Source organism: Anguilla rostrata, chromosome 12, assembly GCF_018555375.3.
Source record: "Anguilla rostrata isolate EN2019 chromosome 12, ASM1855537v3, whole genome shotgun sequence".
Lineage (NCBI taxonomy): Eukaryota > Metazoa > Chordata > Actinopteri > Anguilliformes > Anguillidae > Anguilla > Anguilla rostrata.
Window position 1 is genome coordinate 37,059,013 of NC_057944.1, and position 17,278 is coordinate 37,076,290.

The following is a 17,278-nucleotide window of genomic DNA, read 5'->3' on the forward strand; positions in this document are numbered from 1 at the left end:
CCCCCACAAAAAAGGGTCATAGCTTAGGCACTGTTAAAAGAGCAGATCGAAGAATAAAATTTGAATGCTAATAAAGACTAGCAAAAAAATATAAATACCAACTAAAATCAGGCCTATGTTATGCGCATCTGAACAGAATCACTCACATTTGCTTCTGTGCCACTAAATGAGAAGTGGTACAGAGAAAGGATGTGTGCTCTTAATAATGCACAAGGACCATAATGACCCAGTGACTAAAAAAGGAAAGATTACACTGACATCATACTGATACTCAGCAGTCTTCTTCGGGTTCTCAGCTAAAACAGGATTTCTAACGATTGCACCGTGTCTAATTAATGGAAATACAATGCAGCTATAAAACATAAAAAAAATCAGTCTGCACAAAATGAACTGTGAGCTGGAAGAGATGGAGATAAATATACCACGAGACTGGTGACCACATTTATTTATACATTAACACACATTTTCCCATCTCGGTATCGCACGCTGATCAGTCTCACAAAAGGCCTTTGCTTTACAATGTTGAGAAATGACTCAAGATCAGACGTGGCTTTCCCACTCAGTGAAACTACAACAGCGAGAGCGTAGGGAGGCTCTCTCTCTAACCTTACCTCCCTTTGCTCCTATAGAATGTTCTCTGTGTCAGCGTATAGCTCGGTGCATAAGGAAGGATGTCCACTGCTGATGCTACAGAGCTGTGGGTCAGCTGTCCATAACAGGAAGCCGGCCATTGTCTCCGCATTTAACCCCCCCACTTTCACGCGGACCCACCGTGACCATGTGACCTCGGGGGACATGCGACCGTGGAACACGTTCCCCCATGAATTTTGAAGAAGTAAGGGAGGAAGGAAGGAAACAAAATTCTCGAGTTTGCAGGTTCACTCCTGAGATAAGGCTGCCAGCCACTCACTTTTTGCCCGGTAATATGACTCACCTTAGTCTCTGTGACATGCAATGACACCATGTTATAGGGATCAACCTTCCGGTGATAAGCAATCACCTGAGGGCATCGTATTCGGACAAAAGTCACTCAGGTGATCAAACTGAAGCCAAAAATGCATTCATTTGTAATCGATTTTTTTTTTTTAAAAAGAGGAAAAAATACAATGGATGCACTGAGGCGGACACACAAGGAAAAAATTGAACTCCATATAAGCAGATTTTTTTCAACTCACCCACAAGTTCTTTTAAAAATTATAAGAGAAAACTGACATTAAGCAAAGGAGAAATAAAAAAATAAAAAAACGGAAGCAACACTTCAAAAGCAATCGAAGAACTCAATCGCACACAATTAAGACCTTGGGTTTTAAAAAATAAGATCCACAGGAAATACAAGGCTGCCACTGTGTGTACATGTCTCTCTCAATAACTGTCTGTATAGTATTTCAAACTGGAGAGAAAAAAAGGTATTGCAGTTACATACTTGAAAAACATGCCAAGTACAGGCATGCAACCTGTACATGTAAATCCAGAATCCCCAAAACCGGGCAGTCCCGAGGGCCTGTCAGCGCGTCTGCTTCCCTGCTGATAGAGCATTCTAAGTGGGACACACTGCAACACCATGCATGCAAGGAGATGCATGCGGCAGTGTAGTATAATGGGTAAGGAGTTGGTCTTGTAACCTAAAGGTCACAGGTTTGATTCCCTTGTGGGACACTACCGTTGTACCCTGGAGTAAGGTACTTAACCTGCATTGCTTCTATATATATATATATATATATATATATATATATATATATATATATATATATATATAGCTGTATAATTAGATACAATGTAAATGCTGTGTACAAAGTTGTGTAAGTCGCTCTGACCAGGAGCGTCTGCAAAATGCCTGCAATATAATTGAATGTAATAAGATGTGTGTGAAAGATGCATGGATCAAGAAAGGCCTCTACCAAGTTTGTATATCTAACTACACTTGTTACTTTTCAGACAGATGAAGTGTATGTGCATCCACTCCCCAAGGCTGAATCTTTACATGGGCCAACAGTGCGTCATTGGCCAGTGTTTGTCCTTCCTGACCTCGGACACACATGACCCACTCAACGCCCGTCCTAAAGATCTGTGCCCGTTTCTATAGCTGCAGGCTGTGCAGCTCCCCCAGTCTGACAGGAAACCAAAGCATACAGAGACTTTGAAAGCGGTGGCAGGGACAGGCTCAAAATGACCTAAAAATTTTCAATAATGAAAATGTCCGCAAGGGAAAAGTGCACATTTATCAGCGGCGATTCCAGTAAAAGTTGAACAGTAAGATAAAGGCAGAACACAAAATTTAAGCTACCATAATGTCTATGCAAGTTCCCAATTCTCTGAATACAGAGCGCTTGTGCATCAGTGTAATTTTAGGTACCGTGGGGGGGGGGGGGGGGGATCCACCAATTAATAGTAGTTTGAATGGAATTGAATATCACTCATAATGCAGATTGTTCAGGCTGATCTATGAGTCCGGCTTAATTTAGGGCCATTCATATGTCACAACAAAATCATTACTGGTTGAGTGGCTGGTATCACCTCAATGTCAGGAAAATCGATTGTGCCCAATTACATTAGCTGTGAGCTGTGTCAATGCAAAATTCTATTCATAATATTTACCTCTATTAACCAAGTAAAAGGTTACTCGGTCCGTGTGGTGCTAAAATGCAATCAATATTTTCTTTCACTTCACGGAAAGTGGCCTTGATAACTGCATTTATCAAGTTTTTACAATGCAACTTCTGATAGGGAAACTTGCACAGGAAACCACATGATCAAGGGATTAAGGTATTATGCAAATTAGTTCTGTAGGAGCTTTCAAATAAAGTTTTTGCCGAAACAATGTAACCAACTCTGTTAGTTGATCCAAGGAAACTGTAACGTTCACGCTGCGTAAACCTACTATGACATGAACACAAGGGAGAAAATGCCACCGACCCAAATCAGTTGTCAAAACGTAATTAAGAGGGCTTCGACGCAGTAAGCGTTGCCTCAGTATCTTCGGTGAGATAAATCATGCATGTAGACTAGAACTTTCTAGCCAATTCATTTAGAAACTCCTCCTGATGTGATGACACAGTTAGGCAACGACTAACGTTAGAAAAGTCCCCTCAGCACCTGCCTACAAACAGTGGTATGGCTTAATCGACTAACGCATTGCACTGTAGATTATAATGACAATAATATGATAACTAGCCAGCTGGCCTAAGTTACAAAGCAAATACACGAACTAGCTAGCTAGTTACTAGATAACGGTAGCTTGGTGGCCAAATTATCGTGTTTGTGCTGGACAGAGATGCAACCAAATCCGGCATCAGATACTTCCCTACTGAGATAGCTGCTAATAGCGCTAGCTAGCTAGCTAGTTAGCTCGCCTACTTCCAAATGGGCCATTTCAGTCTACTTTCCTTTGGCAAGTAACGGTAACCCTAACGTTATAGAGACTACACAGCTTCAAAACGGTGTTGTTTAATTTGACGACTGCCAATGACATCTATTAGAAACCAAAACAGTTAGCTGGTCATAAAGGTTACAAACTGTATTAAACTAGCGGCTAAAAGTAAGCAACGGCTATGAAATAAAATCAATTAAAAGATGGATTACAGAGACCGCTGTTGTAAGGCAAGTTCGCTAGCTAGCTACATTCGCTAATGTCAGATGAAACTAGACGGATAGCTGGGTAACTATGGTGATTTGTAGCCAACATTGGCGAGCCAATTTGCTTCTGTGATGTACGACATAGCATAGTTAGCTCGCTAGATAACATTAGCGAAAGCTAGAACTAGACGAAGGAAGGGAGGTCATTCATTGCTCGCTTCAGATAACCAGAAAGCCAAAAAGCTAGTTAGCCAACACTAGACCTAGCTAGACTAGTCTAGTTTCCCCAATATAGCAGTGTAACTCGGGCGATTGACCAGGCAGTTCCACCGGTAGTTCAACAGCATCACTTTAGCATTTATTACGGCGTACCTGCAGGTGCTCCTGGAAGCGAATCGGTAGGATCTGAGCCATGGCGGTTCCTCTCTGCTCTCTCCTCCCGGACTCCTGGATCACCAAGCTACTTGCTACGGCTTCTCAACACAGGTTGAAGCCAAGACAACTCTGCAGGACGACAATATAAAGGTCCGAAGAGAAGGGGGGGATGGGGATCTGTTTAGACTTGCGATTGCAGATGCTATGTCACCGCGCGTCTTGATCCGTCCGCCCGGTTGGTGTTTGTGCTTTTTCTCCCTGAATGAAGATCAGTGGCACAAGCACTGAACTCCGAAAACCCGCAATGGCGGCGGAAACAGCTCAGGATAGAAACACTCCGGAAACGACTTTGGGCTTCCGCGTGGCGAAAGGATATGCATAACCTAAAGAGGATGAGCCACGTACTTTTCTCGAGAAATAAAATCTATGTTGAGCTTTTTTCGGGTGATTTTGCACTACTATGTGGAAATTCATCAACACATCTTTGGGGAAGTTGTGTAAGAGTAAGAAATAATTTACTTTAGGTTATAGAAGCGATATCAGTGGCACTATTTATTTGCGATTCGTCCTTTGATTTTTGCCACATCATTCGTCCTCGTAAATTTACGTCAGTTCCGTGCTAGCTACTCTGTCAGGTTGTGTTGCAATTTTGGTGAATGTTAAAGGTTCCGTCTACACACTTTCTAACGGTTCAGGGTTTTTGGAAGCATCTATGCAAAAATGTACAGTTAAATACACTGACCCACCGCAACCTTACTCCACAGCGCTACTGGATTATTTGTGAATAATGCGGTATTTGTCCTAATATATTAAAGCGCAACATAAAATACTGCAGGCATTATATTAAAACACTGCTTATATAGTAATTGTCTTGAGTAAAATGGATAGACATTATAGCCAGGGCTGCTGTAAGCCATGGGGTGGGGGGTGAGGGGTGAGGAGAGTTAGGATGATTCCAAGGACCCTTACTGAGAAGGGCCCTCAAAAATTTCTACTGTAATTCTGAAGTGATGGGGTGGTGGGGCCCAATGCAAGGTCTTTTCAAAGGGCCCAAAACACCTGGCAAGGCTCAACTATAGGTATAGTTAAAAAGGTCAAATACACAAACAGCAAAATGAAATGTATGGTCTATCATGAAACATGAACAGAATTCTAAATTTAAAGGTGCCTAGATGAAAGACAGCCTGCATGTGATCGCATGCAGTTAACAGTTAATGGAATTAACTTTGCCACAATAGACTAAATATGTCATTTGAACCTGTAAAGACTCAACAAAAATCATCTTATTTTACTGGATAATAGTCACTGACACCTGCCTCTTGAATTGTTTCTGATCTGTTGGGGTATTCTTCATTAAGGTAAGAATTCTTTGGTCATCAACTGTAGATGTCTTCCTTGGCCTACCAGGTCCTTTTACGATTATGGAGCTCACTAGTGCCCTTTTCTCTTAATGATGATCCAAACCGCTGATTTTGGTAAGCTTAAGGTTTGGCCTATGTCTCTGACTGTTTAAAAAAAAAAAAAATTATTTCTCAGCCATCATAATGGCTTTATTGACTTTCATTTTCACAATTCTTGTCCTAATGTTGACAAACGTCAATAACAGACAACAAAAGGCAATCAAAACCTATTATCAAGACTATATGCCAAAATCTATTATACCTGCACTAAGGAAGCAATAAACACACCTGACTAAACAGAAACACAAATGAAGCCATTTGTCTCAAACATTATGGTGCCCTGCCCGGCTATGTATTAAATATGCTGTAATTTCTACATGGTGAAACCAAAGTGTGAAAATATACCCTTTAATAAAATCTGAGAATCAGATATTTATCCCCCTGTGAATTGTGAATTGTTTGACCACAAATAAAAAATTGAAGAGTACAAAAAATAAATAAATCTATGTCTTTGTACCAAACATTATGGAGCTCACTGTATGTATGCATACACATATACACACACTTTTTACATCTATAACAACAATTATCAAAGTAAAAATAACAGAAGGGCACTAATTCATGGACCTGTTTATTTAAAATTCAGCAAATGCCAAACTCAACTGATCCCATACTATAGATACCTGACACATTCATTCTTGTATCTATATTCATGATGCTGTTATCTTCTTACATTAATATCAAATTATAATGTCTACTGTTGATCCAGTTATAAATTAAATGGCATGTTCACTCATACTTGCTTTGCCATTCTATTTATTAAAATGACATCTGAACATGAACTGACAACATGAAAATGTGGACCTGCATTTAACATTTATGCATGTTATAAAAATATTTTATTCAAAGTTTCATATTTCCAGTATAAAAAGTGAGCATTAGTACAGTTCAGCTTTCATCTGGACATCTTGGATTCAAATTCTTTTCTATGCCTTACTGATCTTGTCTGGTGTATTGGAACCAATGAAATACTCTCAAAAAGTACAAACCCCACCTTCTGGTCACATTGGCAGGCTCAATTACACCAGGCAAGATCAACAGAGCACAGAAAAGTACTTGAATCCAAAAGAAACACGTATTTGACTCAGGTCTGGAGCACGCCATCACGTGTTCTGCGATCTGATGCTCATGCACCTTGCTCTGTAACAGGCTCACAGGGGGCACTTCCAGCGCGGCGGACTGCGAGGGGGAGATTTATTTCCTGACAGGAAGTGGTCCTGCATTCCCCAGTGAAGTATGCAATTTCCCCTCCACTTAGCGCACGCCGCGGTGTCGGGGCTGAGCCTGGAATGCAGGGCACCACATTCCAGGGCCCCCCTCCGCTTTAAAAAAAAAAAAAAAAAAGTTTCTGGAGAGCAGCAGCCTCAGAGTCGCCCCCCCCCACTGCTCCCCCAAGGGTCAGGGCGCTTTCTGGTGCCCCCTCTCCCGCTTCCTCTGCAGGTACCGCGCTCGGGCCTCCGACACCGACGCCTCGTCGTTCCTCCTCTCCAGTTTCTTCAGCGCGTCCTCCGCAGACTCCTCTGCAGAGACCAAAGCCATCGAAAGTGAATCGGATCTCAAAGCCCGGCTGAGAATGTACACACTGCCCCTTGCGCATGCAGTATCCCTGCCAATGAGAAACCAGGCACCACACCAAGCTGTGATATTAAAATAAAATATACAAATATACAGTCTGCACACACAACATTGCCAGGCATCTACATAAAGAATCTAATATTAGCACACTTATTTTTACAATATAGCCTATGTGTTCATACTAGGAGCCAGGGTCACAGAGGAGAACAGTTTTGCTGAACTATTTTTAGTCATGATGCTACTCGCCCTCTCTCTGGTGAGCGATGGCAATTTAATTTATAACTCACTGAAAAAATTCAGCCTATGGAATCAAAGCTGAAAGCTGCTGAGGGTAGGTTTCTGCTCAGGGCTTTGCTTTCAGATTGATTCCTTGCATTATTTATTTCAAAGGCTTTGGTAGTCTGTGGATCACATCTCTAAATGTATCACAAGAAACAAGTCGTGTTCAAAGTTAAGTTTGAAAAAATAAAAAACTTGAAAAAGTTTTTGAGGAGATAAAATCCAACTATTCTGATTTGTAATGGAAAATTCCTATGAATGACTGAAGCAAACAGAGTTCAAAAGAAAGAACTACAACATTCGCCAACTGCTGTCAATAATTAGTCTTGACAACATTCCCAATCATGGAAAGGCTAGAGCTGGTCATTTTTTAAATGTAGAACTCAATGCGAGAGGCACTGGTCCTTGTGGTATTGCCATCTCTCAGCTTGTGAGTATGGATACAGCATTCCTCTCCTAGAATCTGATGAGAAAGAGAGCTGAAGCAATGAATTTTGGACCCACAAGAGCACCGAATAGCCTTGAAGCTGGTTTAACATACTGTATTAAACTATTGTTAGACAACTGGTAGTATTCACATTTTTAATTTCTCATGGGGAGATGAATTAAACTTAAGCATAAATATCACCAATACAGAACCCAACTTCCTCCTGTCGAGTCTCCCGGTTGGATGCACAAAGCACAATGAATGGCCCATATAATTAAACGGGATTAACTGTATAATTTTTGAAGGACATAATCACTGATGCCCTTTGGCAGTGGCTCCTTACGAAGAGCCTGCTACTGACCTCTCACCTGCTCTTGACCTCTCACCTGCTATTGACCTCTCACCTGCCCTTGACCTCTCACCTGCTATTGACCTCTCACCTGCTACTGACCTCTCACCTCTCACTGACCTCTCACCTGATTGTCTTTTGGCAGCTTCCTTAGCCTCCCACTTGGCCACTTCCTCATCGGTCACCTCCTCCCTGGCAACACTGCTCAGCTCGTACGCGTCCACCTCGTGCAGTTTGGGCAGCAGGTCCTTCACCCACTCGTACCGGACGGGGCACACCGTCCTCACGTACACCCGTGAGGTCACCAGCACGTCGTGGAAGATGATCCAGTCAAGCTGGGCCTCCTGTTCAAACAGCTGATATAATGCAGGGGGTTCAGGTAAATCAACTTAGAAAAAGAGATTCAGTAAAACTCCTCAAAAAATACAGCTACAGATTCAGACAAATTAATTCAGGAGATAGAGGATTTAGGAAAACAACCTTAGAAGATATCAGAGATTCAGACACATGAACGTCTAGTAGACCTCTCACAAATTGAGAGGTTGTGAAAGGGCCTGTTGACCGTTACTGTATGTTATAGCATTCACTTTTTCCTTACTGCTGATGCTGGGTGAATGTGAACCACGGATCCATGCCCATCCATTGTACAAAATGTTCTTCCCACTGCCCTGGGGGAAAAAAAACAAAACAATGCACTGTCTGACAGAGGCCTTACAACTGATGACCAGTTAATGGAAGTATTGTGATTTATTTAATCAACACGTGTTGTGTCTATGCCAACAATGTGATTTACTCCATTGATTAGAGTGTAGTGCACTGTGCCATTAGGCTTGGTACCTCTGCTGAATTTCAGATCGCATGCCGAGACTGGCAATGAACAATGCACTGAGTTTCTTAAAATTCTGTTTGACAGAAAGTGGGATGATTGCATCACACCAGCATGCGTAAAAACAGCACAACTAAGTAAAACGGGCAGAATCGATGGCCAATAGCAGGTCACTGAGGGCTGAAGAAAAGACAGGTGTCAACACTTGAGATGTCAACACCAGTTTGTACAAACAAATTAAACTGAAACTTTGGACATAATCCATAGACCAAGTTTCGAAGTGACTCCTACTCAAATGACTGAATTCAGCAGTGAAGAGGTAAAGACTAGTCCAACACTACTATTTATGGAATGGTCTGAAGAGCACAGCAAGATTAAAGGAAGTACATTGCAGCCGATAACACTACCGACGTGGGCTCGGTTCTTCATATGACTCAATCGTCCTGCACCTCTGGCCTTCCCTGATACCGAGATAGCCTGAGCGAGGTAAATGAAAGAGCCGAATGGCAATTTCAGGCTAATGAGGTGCCACTCAACAGGAGCGGTTACCTCCGAGTTTTCTCCCGGTGATACTATAACAGAAGGCTCTCCTGCTAGAATCCTCCATTTAAAAGTCACATTTTATTTGACCTTTAAAGAATGATATTCGACACCTTGGTGTCAACCTGAAAATGTAGTTTTTGTGTAGTCTGTGCAATATTCACCGTGATAGACAGACATTGCTGCTTTCCAAATTTTGTCTGTGGAGGACACTGCTTCGTTATATAAAAGGCAGTAATCAGCCAGGAAATTTAGAATACTATAATCACGACTCATTACCCTATTCCACTACAGCTCCCTGACTTCAAAAGTGCGGTCAGCTTTGTCGAAAATTACACCATTATAAATCTTTTACTTTTTTGATTTTGAGGATAGCCAGAAGTAATTTAGACCACTTGAAAAACTAAGATCGTACGCTTTCACAAGTTAATAGGACATAATGGCACCATTAGAGGTGGTAAATGTAAAGAACTCTGGGTAGAGAAGAGGTCTGGGTGTTAACTCTACATTGTTACACTGCCGATGGCTCTGTTTGGTTCCGTCTACACATTCATAGCGCTCCTCGCGTACCTTCTGGCCACATTAGCGAAGTATCCCGTGCAAAGGCACCTCCTGAAGATCTCACTCCGGCTACCATCGAATTTCTCCACAGGAAAGTCTCTCTGCTGTAAGGATGAACAGAAACACACCCTGTGTAGCAGACTGCTTTACTCCAGTTACGCCCAATTAATACCTGCGCTGTCCGCATTAGTCAGCGTGTGCCACACAGACTCCAGGCCGTCTGTTCGATTGTGTTACTGGTGCTGCTGGGGGGGTCACCTGTTTCAGTCTGAGAAGAATATCTCGCAGCTGTGTCTCTATGCTGAAGGCTGACTTCAGCGCCCTCCAGTGGATCCAGTGATCCCTGCACCATGCAGACGGTGAGTCACTGGGTAAAAAAATAATAAATTAAAAAAAAAACTCACAGATCAGACATACATCACAGAGAACTTCCCCGGTTTCACGCTACACAGTCTTTTTTTTTTTTTTACTGCAGCTGAACAGGCTGCCTTGGAAAGGAGAAGAGATGAGTCAGAACCTGGCTCTGCACTTCTCGAACACGCTCAGCAGCACGGTGAAGTCATTGCAGCTGCCCGACTCTGCGATCAGCTTCACGTGCTCCCTCTGGGCGTCCTGCTGCTTCTCCTGCTGGCCTGAAGGGGGCAGCACAACACAAACAGTTGCAAAGCAGCATTTCTGTGTCTGAGTATTATGATGAGCGCGTAGCCGTTTTTCAGCCAGGGGACCAGGACTAGCGGGTAGCGGACTGTCACCTGGTCGGATGAAGATGTTCTCCACGGACAGCATGGCCGCCACCGGGAGGAGCAGGTCTTCACAGCCCAGAGAGGCAGCCTTCAGCAGGGCTCGAGTCAGCCCGGGTGGCAGGGGGAACTCCACCATCAGCCGGCCCAGCCTGGTCACATGACCTCGCCTTCACAAAAGGGGGCGGGGGGGTTCACAGAGCCAGATAAGAACGATGAGCCCACATCTGCTTTAGGCCAAGCACCAAATAATCAGTTTACTAGACCAGCAGAAACAGATTAATAATAATATTCAATATTAGATATTGCTCTGTGCCAGTGTCAGAGAGGGGGAAAACCTGGCTGCTTTCCTGCTCTGAAAATCAAATGTCTAACTCAGCACAGTCACTCTCTTTATGAGAAGCCCATGTGTTTTCACCATTACCTGAATGGCAGAGGACCCAGGACAGACATGAGTATGAATGTAGCACATGAAGACCAAGTATGACACAGGTCAGTAGAGGCGATCTGTGTCTATGGAGATGGTAGCCAGGCAGCAGGAATGGGCGTGTCACTCACCTGTCTATGGCATCACACTGGTACAGCTGTTTCAAGGCCTCCAGGATGAACCGCTCTTCAGGCCGGTCAAGATAAGGGAACCTTGTGGGCAAAAAAAGCAGCCAGCGTGACCCTCTCAGATCTCAATCAACTGAGAGTGAAAACACAAAGCCGCTTGCTCCTACTGTCTGATATGAAACCACTTGTTGAAGCTTTATTTTTAATAAAGCAGCTAGGCTTGTCTTAATTAGCATGCGTGTGCAGACCATTGATCTTTTGAACTCAATTATGATTACCTTCTCTGCAGCAGTTACGATATGAAATTAATGTCATCACCCCTAAGTGCTCCGTAAAATTACCCTCTTCTCTCTTCGCAAATGCCAGGAATACCAACGCAGGCTCCATTCTTTATACCGAGAATGATATTACTCTTCCTTTATGGTGGCAGGTATATAGAATGTTTCCAGACAAAGGAGAGCCAATGACACAAAAATGCAATCCGTTCAAGCACATGCTCAGCAAAAATAGCGGCCTCCAGTTTCACGCATCTGGCCCTACCTGATGACATCATGAACTCCCAGGCACTTCAGCGTGAGGATGACAGCGGTGAGACTGGTCCTCTGGATCTCGGGGACCGTGTACTCCGGCATGCACTTCTCCCAGAATTCCTTGCTGTAGATCCGGAAGCACTTCCCGGCCGAGGTCCTTCCGGCTCTGCCCGCCCTCTGCTGTGCCTCGCTCCTGGGGGGGGATGACATCATCCTCACCACCGTCAGCCTCTCAGCCCCAACCCCATGGATTTACCCAAACTCCAGATTTCACCATAAAAAGCATAGTCTGAATTATATCATGTCATCTAGTTCAGTACCACTAATGTAAAGCAGCTTTTTTTCTTTACTAATTTTGGGTACAATGCATCAAATAAATGTAATGAACATTTTTAACTGTACATTGACCATGATGTTAAACAGTACATATTAATTTTATTTAGTTATGCTAAAATACAAATAAATAAATCCGGGTCTTACTTTGAAATGGGCACAACTTCTAGAATGTCCAGGCCGACCCTGGAATTATGATTCAGCTGCTTCACAAACCCGCTGTCCACAATATACCTGGAACAGGGCACAATCAGCACGGAATTACAAGTTCCCTGTGATTAATGTCCAATAGCAGTACGGCTTTCCTTTTCCGCGAGCTGCAGAACCATTACAAATAAATATCACAATATGCAGATACAAGATTAAATCTCAAGGTTGTTGAGATTCGGAAGAAATTGCCGGCACTCAACTTGATACATATTAAACAAGCACATAGATGTATTCTGGGCAGTTGCTGGGGATAGTTATTCAGAATAAATGTACTTTTCTAAATATGCATATCCGCATATCAAGTGTGCTCTGGCCATTTATTCTGCATCTCAACATTTTTCATTACCCGGGAGAGTCAAGCACACCCGTAGAAAGAGAATATTAAACTGAGAACAGAGCACGTTTAATATCTGCAACAAACACAAAGGTCACAGCAGCTCCTCAGAAAGTGCCACTGACAACGTTCTTTAAACTTTTTGATATGTGATGTTTATCCAGACTTTTTTGCAGCTTCTACTATCAACATCTGAGCATGTAAATATAAAGATCGCTCCTAATCCTTTATCTGCACTCCATTAGCCAGATTCTCTTCATTTCAGTTATAAAATAATATTTATAGTTATTAGTTTACAGTATAAATTAGATCATTTACAGTTTCACTTCATATTTTCAACATTCTATACAGGTAGGTATCCACTCATTCACGGACAACAGACTCATAATATTTTTCAGATCAATGAAGCTCAATATCAGGCTTACAAACACTACTCAACTCAGGCATGTTTTCCCCATGCATATTAAAGCCTGTGTAATTAAGCTCTGGCAATTACGTGATTCAACTAGTTACACAGCTACAGTAATTCAGCTCTGCACACATTGTTGTGTCAGTATGTAAATGAGAGGAGACCTGCGGCCGTCCGGACTCACTTGATGCCGTTAATCGTCAGGGACGTCGCGGCGATGTTGGTGGCGACGACGCACTTCCTCACGCCCTTCGGAGGCGGCTGAAAGATCTGCCTTTGCTGGTCTGTTCAGAGAAAAACGAGTGATCGACGATGAAATCATTCACAAGTTTGACAGGGTCCGAAGGATGCTGGCAGCTGTACAGGTGCTGCCCTTGTCACCTGAGGTTTTTTTGACAGGTTAGTCAGCAGATTTTGCTCAGGAATGGTGGATGGGAAATAATGGGAAATTTTTTACGGGCCGAATCTTTGGCTGACATGAACTTACTGTACAATGAGCTACGTGTATTCACCCAGTGTGAAAACTACAGATAAAAGTACACAGCACTGCTTTGACAAACATCTTTCTTTTCTCCATCCAGAGGCCATACCTGTTGGCATGGAGCCATAAAGGGGCAGGATCAGCAGGCCTTCAACAGACTGGTCCTGAACGTCGTAGCGGTAGTCGATGGCCTCGGCCTTCTCATACAGCATGTCACAGGCCTTCTCGATCTCGGACTGTCCTGCCACATCACAAAATAAAAAAATAAAAACCCATAACCCCAAAATGATGTCCATTCTGTCGCTGACAAATAATCATGTAGTATCTTTTCGTAACACCTTCATAATAAAGTTGAACGATATCACAAAAAGAATATCCATTTAATGCATAATTAAAAATGTGAAACCTACACTTTAACAGTATAACACAGACACCATTTCAAGCTTAAAATCCAGACTTTGGACCCCCGAGAATTTGCACCCCTCCCATTAGCACTGTGTCAAAGATGGAAACTGTGACATCCCTCCCCAAGGACAGACATAAATGTGAAGATAAAACTGTTCTTGTCAAACTCCTTGGCACCATATGTAATCTCCTTAGGGATCTCCCTCCTAGATTTATAACCCTAGGGATCCACCATATTTCACATTAGTGTCTTAAACAATTCAATATCTTTTGAAACCGCAGTGGCCACAGCTCCAGTGCAGTTAGGGACATGAGGCTTTGCGTACCTGTAAGAAACACCAGTATGTCTCCGGCCCGCTCACTTGTGTGCAGATCCAGAGCCACCTTCACAACCTGACGGACAGGTAACAATATCAGACATGCCAGTGATGAGTATGCAAACTGAATGACTATATTTGAAACACTCTCCTATAGAATACAGGTCCAGACCAAGTCAGGAACCGAAACACAATGTTAAAAAAATGTAAGAAATGTTTCAATAACAAATGATCCATCAACCCATCCATTTATCCTTCCATCCATTATATAACCCGCTTATTCCTAGTCAGGGTTGTGGGGGGGGGGGGGAGGTGCTGGAGCCTATCCCAGCACGCATTGTGTGAGAGGCAGGAATATACTCTGGACAGGTGTCCAATTAATCACAAGGAACACACACCATTCACTCACACACTCATACCTATGGGGAATTTAGTTATTCAGACCGCTAACATGCAAACTCCACACAGAAAGGTATCCAGCCTGGATTAGAACAGAAGATAAATTATTTTATTCTTTAATATTGAAGATATTTCAATGGATAGATGAGCCTAATCCAGTGCATCCTACCCCAGCTCACACTACACCCATGAAAACCCAATGGGACCAATAAATGAATGAATGAATGAATCATTGCATTTATGTAGCACTTTTTCCTGAATGCTCAAAGTGCTTTACATTGATGACTGGGAACTCACCTCACCCACCACAAATGTGTAGCACCCACCTGGACAAAATCAACCCAATGACCATTTATCCATGCACATACAGTGTTCATGTGCCTGGATAAGCCTACAAATGGCACACGGATAATAAAAATATCCTTCTTCACATCAGCAGTTTGAGGGGAGAGACGGCGCACCCCACCTCCTGCACGTAGACCGTGCTGTCGGTGTCTTTGGGGCCGATCAAGCCGCAGAATCGCTCAGCCACGGGGAACGTCCGTCCGGGGATGGCGAAGACGGGGCAGTCCCCGAGGAAGGCGGACAGCTTGTCCGTCTCGAGCGTGGCCGACATCACCACCACCTTCAGCGGGGCGGAGCGGCCGGAGGAAGACCCCCCCCGGGCCTGCAGCACCTTCCTCTTCAGGAGGCCCAGCAGGATGTCCTGCGACACACACCGACCACGTCGACACATCGACCAGAAAACCGACCATATGAGAAAACAGCAAAAGAGCAAAGACTGGAGTTCACAGTGTTTGCAGGCTGCGCCAGACTAACTGGTAACCAAAGCAATAAACAAAAAATAATACTGACTGATGAACGGAAGACATTTTATGCTTCCATTATTGAGGGTAGTGAGGTAGCCAAGCTACTCACTGTGTTTAAGCTTCTTTCATGAGCTTCATCCAGGATCACCACGCTGTACTGCGTAAGACTGGGGTCGGCCAGAATCTCCCTCAGCAGGCAGCCATCTGTCATGTACTTCACGACTGTGTCCTGTTAATTCAGAAAAACGACCCAAGCTTTAAACTTACCCGTATTGGCGCGGTTTACCTAAAACTACGTTTCCACCGTCCGCAGTAATTGTTTGTGCACGTTAATGAAGCAGCCCGTTACGCAATTACTGGCATTAAGCAACATTTATATAAAATCTTACAAGATCAACAGACATTATATTTTCCTCTGATTATTTTGCTCAAAGTTCGGTGCTTTGTTGATTTGATTATCTCACCTGAGTGGAGCAGTCATCAAAGCGCACCTGGTACCCCACTTCTCTCCCGAGAGAACAGCCCACCTCCTGGGAGACTCTCTGAGCAACGGTAATAGCTGCCACTCTGCGTGGCTGGGTCACACCAATCTTACCATTCTTCCCAAAACCTTTTCAAGTGGGGAAAAAAAGGAACCCATATTTTCTGTCTCCGATAATTGTTAGGTCACTTAATCAGATTATGCTACTGCCCCCCACTACTGTTAAGCGCGTGGAGTCACTGAAGATGCGTAGTTACTTATGGGAACGAGTTAGGAGTACCCAAACCAAAAACAGTGCAGGACCAACACAAATAAGCAAAAGGAACAGCACTTACCTGCTCGGTACAAGTATTGCGGAAGCTGAGTGGTTTTCCCACTGCCAGTCTCGCCCGTAACAACCAAGAACGAGTTGACTTGGACTGCTTGAACAAGTTTTTCCTTGTGCTGGGAAATCGGCAGGTTTTCCGAATCACAGGAATCCATAGTATGCAATGACTTATTCCGTTTATCCATGCTAGCTTTAAGGATATGTAATCTACCGTTAATAAAACTGGACAACTAGTTAGCTAATGATTTACATTAACATACACTAAATTGTTTAATCGCAGGTATTTTCTACATTAAATCTGGATAAAGTTAAACGAGGACTATTGCAGTCCAGCTAGTTCAAGATATCATCATGACAATGATCGATAAAAATATAATTAGCTACTATATAATAGCTAGATTAAAACACTAAGCAATTACATTTTATTTGTATGCTAGCTATAAGTGTAAAATACGAAAAGAAATTCCTCATGTTGTCTATAACAACCTTCCGGTTCCGTTCATCCTGCAAAAGGACCGCGGATGACGCATGCTTTGATTGGTCCTCGCACAAAAGTGTGAGTTTTTATTGGTCTTCAGTTTGATGACGTGGAAATACCCGTGCGTCCAATGACCTGCTGTACGGAACGTTAAAAGGTTCAAAAAGCTCAACAAAAAAAAAAAAAAACATAAAAATACCTTCGAATGTCCTTGTCTACCGTCCATGACATGTGTGAATTTATAAATGTGTATCCATTTCCCCACAAATAAATGATAAAAATCGGAGTAAACTGTTGACACCAAGTCTGCATCTCGCTGTAACCGTTTAACAAGAAGACAGAAACTTCCAATAAACATATCACAAACAGTGGACGAAATCTTTATACGAGTACACATCTCATTTCACAGACCCATAATGTATACACAAATTTATCAGAGATTGAGCATGTCCTGGTTATAGCCTTGTTGCAGTGCACTGTGAAGGCACACATTGGTTTGGTCAG

The 17,278-nt window shown here is 43.0% G+C and overlaps 2 protein-coding genes across 5 annotated transcripts in view; both read right to left on the bottom strand.

Moving 5' to 3' along the window:
- Positions 1 to 4,419, bottom strand: part of LOC135235526 (clathrin heavy chain 1-like) — a 35,876-nt gene extending 31,457 nt beyond the window's left edge. For 2 of the 4 annotated variants that reach the window (XM_064301070.1, XM_064301071.1), the window contains exon 1: positions 3,946 to 4,417. In XM_064301070.1, coding sequence (XP_064157140.1) covers positions 3,946 to 3,987 — 42 coding nt within the window. In that variant the 5' untranslated portion in view covers positions 3,988 to 4,417. Of the gene's footprint in view, positions 1 to 3,945 lie in introns of all 4 variants that reach the window. The other 2 variants (XM_064301069.1, XM_064301072.1) reach the window with 2 other exon arrangements.
- A 1,547-nt stretch (positions 4,420 to 5,966) lies between these two features.
- On the bottom strand, positions 5,967 to 17,041 carry dhx40 (DEAH (Asp-Glu-Ala-His) box polypeptide 40). The gene is made up of 17 exons (XM_064301087.1): positions 16,304 to 17,041; positions 15,952 to 16,097; positions 15,597 to 15,716; positions 15,145 to 15,384; positions 14,289 to 14,355; positions 13,667 to 13,798; positions 13,261 to 13,360; positions 12,271 to 12,357; positions 11,801 to 11,983; positions 11,264 to 11,344; positions 10,718 to 10,875; positions 10,483 to 10,597; positions 10,224 to 10,332; positions 9,975 to 10,069; positions 8,637 to 8,706; positions 8,166 to 8,394; positions 5,967 to 6,928 (listed from the first exon to the last, which is right to left on the bottom strand). Exons 1-17 carry the CDS (start codon positions 16,479 to 16,481, stop codon positions 6,807 to 6,809), a joined length of 2,232 nt encoding a protein of 743 aa, XP_064157157.1. The 5' UTR covers positions 16,482 to 17,041; the 3' UTR covers positions 5,967 to 6,806.
- Between the last annotated feature and the right edge of the window lie 237 nt (positions 17,042 to 17,278).

What these genes read in the sequence shown, in the direction of transcription:
- dhx40 (XM_064301087.1), bottom strand. Translation starts at nt 16,481, where the DNA reads ATGGATAAACGGAATAAGTCATTGCATACTATGGATTCCTGTGATTCG. An exon ending in ATGAAAGAAGCTTAAACACA is followed by an intron (nt 15,385 to 15,596) that starts GTGAGTAGCTTG and finishes TGTGTGTCGCAG; the next exon opens with GACATCCTGCTGGGCCTCCT. An exon ending in CATACTGGTGTTTCTTACAG is followed by an intron (nt 13,799 to 14,288) that starts GTACGCAAAGCC and finishes GTGATGTGGCAG; the next exon opens with GACAGTCCGAGATCGAGAAG.